General features: G+C 36.0%; 1 protein-coding gene across 3 annotated transcripts; it reads right to left on the reverse strand.

Annotated features, from left to right (window-relative positions):
• Positions 1 to 390: 390 nt before the first annotated feature.
• Positions 391 to 4,416, reverse strand: LOC134256351 (uncharacterized). Of its 3 annotated transcripts, none has more exons than XM_062738999.1 (8): positions 4,298 to 4,413; positions 3,865 to 4,023; positions 3,419 to 3,542; positions 3,145 to 3,290; positions 2,713 to 2,863; positions 2,010 to 2,288; positions 1,103 to 1,720; positions 391 to 465 (listed from the first exon to the last, which is right to left on the reverse strand). In XM_062738999.1, exons 1-8 carry the CDS (start codon positions 4,370 to 4,372, stop codon positions 434 to 436), a joined length of 1,584 nt encoding a protein of 527 aa, XP_062594983.1. In that variant the 5' UTR covers positions 4,373 to 4,413; the 3' UTR covers positions 391 to 433. The 3 variants fall into 3 exon arrangements, with proteins under 3 accessions (XP_062594983.1, XP_062594984.1, XP_062594982.1); XM_062739000.1 differs by having other exon boundaries at positions 394 to 462; XM_062738998.1 differs by lacking the exon at positions 391 to 465 and having other exon boundaries at positions 774 to 1,720; positions 4,298 to 4,416.
• Between the last annotated feature and the right edge of the window lie 62 nt (positions 4,417 to 4,478).

Raw genomic sequence — 4,478 nt, forward strand, 5'->3', positions numbered from 1 at the left:
TCATTAACATTGATCTAACTTAATACAGTTGCCATTTACTAAAAGTAAAATTGAAAAATATAAACCATAAAAAAGTCAAATATCAACCACTTCCAGGTATTTAATTTACAGACCTCTAATAATTGATTCTCTGAATTTAACAAAATGAAGTTTATTGCGACACATTTAAAAGGTGAAGAAAAAAACATCAAAATTAAGCAGTATTTACAATATAAAAGCACCAGATTATTCAAATTTAATCAGCAATATAGCTCAAAGAGTTTGTAGCAGGGCATAATTTTTTTTACTATGACTGAAAAAAGATATAAAAATGCATCTGTATAAAAGCACTGCCTGAAGCACTACAACCAATTCCACTACATCTGTGGCATCCATTACAATCTATACGACATCCATTTTCTCCTTCAGCTACATAAATCCATTCTTTCTCCCCTTAAGGATTGTTCCTCATGTCCTTAAATCCTACTGAATCAAATAAAAAATATGTAGAGTTTAAATTAGGCAATGTTTCCTTCAAAACACCACTTTTACAAATTGTCACTTTATAATACATTAAAAAATAATTGTGTTTCACTATATTGAGATTAAATGGGAAAAACTAATATAAATAATTTTTAGTGGTTATTCTTTCCTTTAGAGTAAAAATAAATATACATATAAAAATAGCTTATTTTCTTCATATTATAATTACCGATTACCGTATAATCCCTATTAACCGCCCCTACCCCTATAAACGCCCCCTTAAGTCTTTTTCAATTGTCAGGAAATAAGGGCCCCCTGTACAGTGATTAAAATCATCTAGAAAGACTAGAATCGTATCAAAAGTCTGCAAAAAATTTGAAGGAATTGAAAATGAAACTTGTTTATTATCAAATTTTTTGGTGGAAAATGATTCATTTAGCATACTATGGGTGGATTATCTTCATTTAAAGTAAAGTTAGACATTATTTTGGAGATTCTTTGAATTTATTTTTTTTTTCAAAATATTTTTTGAAGTTAAGATATGTTAATAAATATTACAAAGAGAATACCAAAATAACCGCCCCCTTTTTGCAATTTTCTAAGCGCCCGGGGCGGTTAATAGGGATTATACGGTACTTACAATTTTTTGGCACTCTGGAGGGTGTTTTGAGGGCATGTTCCTGATCTTTCTGATGAGATGGTTGGCTGCTGCTGAGTCTGCTATACGGCGTACTAACTCGTCCATCATTCCTCGACCGTGGAGTAAGACTACCTGTCTGTGACACCATTGGTCCCTGAGAACGAGGGGTCATGTTTCTGCCCTGCTGGACAGGCTGGGAAGCAGACAGCTGATGTTTGGGTGACCTCACTTTATCAGCTAGTCTCTTTAATGTATTAAGCACTGCATGGTCACCCTGACCCCTGCCACTGTTTGTAAGCACTGCATGGTAACCTTGACCTCTGCCACTGATGGTTTGTGTCGATGGGTGGCGAGCTCTACTGGAGGTTTGACCAACATTGGGTGGAAGTATGGAAGACATCACTAGGTAAGATGAGCTAGTTGGGAAGGAATTGTGCTGAACAACATTTGGTGGGTGAACTACATTTGGTGGGTGTGTGGAGGACACATTGTTACGATCTGCACCTGCTGGAGTGGACGGTTTATTTGTTTGAACATTAGCAGAGGTGATGGTTTGGGACACATGTTGATGATTTGTGGAAATTTTGCCAGTTGATCCTGGATTCCTTGATCTTGGAGCTTTAATAATTAAAAAAACATGGGATCACTTATTATAAATCTCGTAAAGAATAGGGCAAACACATGTCTTAATTCATATTTTTCTTTCCAAAGATAATTGAAATAAGAATGTTTTTCCTTTTTTTTGATTTTGGTGTGTTTTAGAAGAACTAAATTAAAAGTAATTTCACAAGTTTTTTGTGATAACTTACAGGCTCAAAATTTATACCTGAACACCATTTTTGAACAAACTGACAAAATATAATTTGTGCTTACTTAAATCATTTGACATCTGACATAAGACTGTTACCTTGGCAGATCTCACACTGCTGCTTGGGAGATGTGACGACATTCAAACAGCGACGACACCGCTTACAGAATTCACAGATGTGAACGTTCTCTCCCATCCGATGACAAAACCGACAACACCTGAACAGGACACCTTGGGGGGAGCGTCGGGGGACACGACACTTATCACATTCACCAGGGTTAGTCCCGGGGTGTCCACAAAAACAACAAACCTGTATTCCAGACGAGGGTTCAGATTTTATAGAGGAGAATCGGACAGGTGTGGCATTCTGGGTAGAGACTGAAAAGAAAAACGGTATAATCAGTAATTTGGTGCTTTTGGACATGTTTAGCCTTTATTTAAACACCCAGAGACAGAGATTTAGGACTACCGTGTGTTGTGTGAATTCTATTGTGAAATTTGTTTACCAAGTCACTGCACATGCATTCTCTCTAATTTATTTTTCATTTTACTTGACAATTACACCTTCTTATACTTACTTAATACATGTACATTAATATTTCTCCAAAGTTTTTAAACTTTCTATGGAAAATTATTTTTTCAAGAGTAACAAGAAATATAATTTTTCATCCAGAACTGGACAATGCAAGCAACTTTAATGAAAAATGAACCTTGTGTTGCCTTTAAAGATAAGGGGTTCAGACCTTCTGTTAGTGATTACTAAACACGAATCTACCTTCTCTACACTGAGTAATGTCATTACCTGTCATTTCTTTCTTGATTTTGGGCACACTTAGTGATGGTTCCACTTTGATGGAGGTGAGAAGTTCTGAATCGGATGATCCGGCTTGAAGTTCCTCAAGAACAAAACTCGATGGCAATTCTAACGAGTTACCAGCTGTTCTCTGTATATCCTAGGGATATACAGAACCAAATTAATCTTTCAAAGAATGTTATGGAAGCTTTGCTTTTTGTCAAATAAATCAAAGGAATCTTTGAATAACAAGATGAATAAATAAATATGTTGATGAGATATACGCTAGAAATGTTTCATAAAAATGGCTGACACCTGATCAGCAAAATACATCCTTATCATGAATGAAATCTTGACTTCCTCACAATGTTTGACAGATTTGTAATGATCGAGATCTCAAACAGGATATGAAATTTAATACATTAATTTTGGAAGACAAACCTGATTTCCTTGTGCATTAGTGACTTCTGATTGGACAGGAGTCCCATTAGTGGTTGTGACAGGAGGTGGCCCTGTAGTAGTTATAGGTACCCTCACTCCGGCCTCCTCCATTATGGCGCGCACCTGGAGTGAAATCTCCCGAACACCTACAACAACATACAGGAACATGTAACTAGAAATGTGTGTGTTTTGGTTGAAAGAGAACACTTTATCATTTCTTGCGATGGAAGGTATCAGCTGTGCTGGAATATTTTGATGTTATTTATTTCCTTACATGGTACGAGTACGTCTCTCAGTTCCAGGCAGGTCCCAGGGGCCTCCCAAAGGGGCTCAAAAGCCACCTGTAGAGTCGAGCAAAGACTACGACACACTCCCCGTACTATCTCCGTTACCTGAACCTGAATAAGAGGTTTTCATCTTAAGTTAATTTACTTCATAAATACACAAGTATCCTGCTTATTGCCATGGCAAATATTCATGTACAATTTATAACTGTACTTGTATTTTACTAATTTAAAGCCTCTTATTAAAATGATTTATTTTACCTGTTTTAAAAGGCAGTTGGTTTTAAAACCAGATGTTATTTGAATCTATACATTACATGCACTTCACCATTCTTCTTATATAATCAAAACACAATGGAAACATTCAATCCAAATTTAACACAGTCAGTATTTGTACGGGTGAATCTTATCAAAGCTATGTCAGGAATCCACCTACCTTGATTTGCTCCAACTCCTGCAGTAGGTTGCGCGAGGCATCATCAAACATATAGTACCTCCCTATGTCGATTCCAGCGGCCATGCCGTCCTTCATTCTCTGGTAGGTTCCCGGTCCACTCTCTGCAGCACAAGCCTCGTAGGTTGGAGCCATGTTCTCCTGGAACAGCAATTTATTTAAATTTATACATGTATTAATGTAAAATTCTTTACCATGAATATACATGTATAACAAAGGATATAGATATAAATTCATCTAATATTTATATATAAATAATGTTCATAGCCATCTAGAAAGATCAGTTTTCTGTTCATTCTTTCCTATTTTTTCCTGTTGGAGTCTATTCAGTCATATCTGAGTATTTTTCAGACCCTTAAATTACTCCAGTAACCTTGAGAGTATTTTCCATAACACTCTTCATAAAACAGCTTACCTGAATTACAGGTGTCAGAACACGATTGGCATCCCTCTGTCTCTCTGTCACAAAGTCTTTAAGAGCAGCCACCATCTCTGTCAACTACAAGAATTATTTCAACTATAAACTTATTTAAAGTAATTCACAAACACATTTATTTCTCCTTATTTTAAAATGTTGGAAATGTGAAAAGTTAAAG

This window comes from Saccostrea cucullata, unplaced genomic scaffold (assembly GCF_032062105.1).
Source record: "Saccostrea cucullata isolate Sc308-1 unplaced genomic scaffold, CSIRO_AGI_Scuc_v1 ctg16517, whole genome shotgun sequence".
Taxonomy (NCBI): Eukaryota; Metazoa; Mollusca; class Bivalvia; order Ostreida; family Ostreidae; genus Saccostrea; species Saccostrea cuccullata.

Bases quoted from the DNA above. Each gene is read 5' to 3' on its own strand.
- LOC134256351 (XM_062738998.1), bottom strand. From the start codon at position 4,372: ATGGTGGCTGCTCTTAAAGACTTTGTGACAGAGAGACAGAGGGATGCC. The intron at 3,543-3,864 runs GTAGGTGGATTC...CCTCTTATTCAG, and splicing joins AGGAGTTGGAGCAAATCAAG to GTTCAGGTAACGGAGATAGT. The intron at 3,291-3,418 runs GTAAGGAAATAA...ATGTTGTTGTAG, and splicing joins GAGAGACGTACTCGTACCAT to GTGTTCGGGAGATTTCACTC.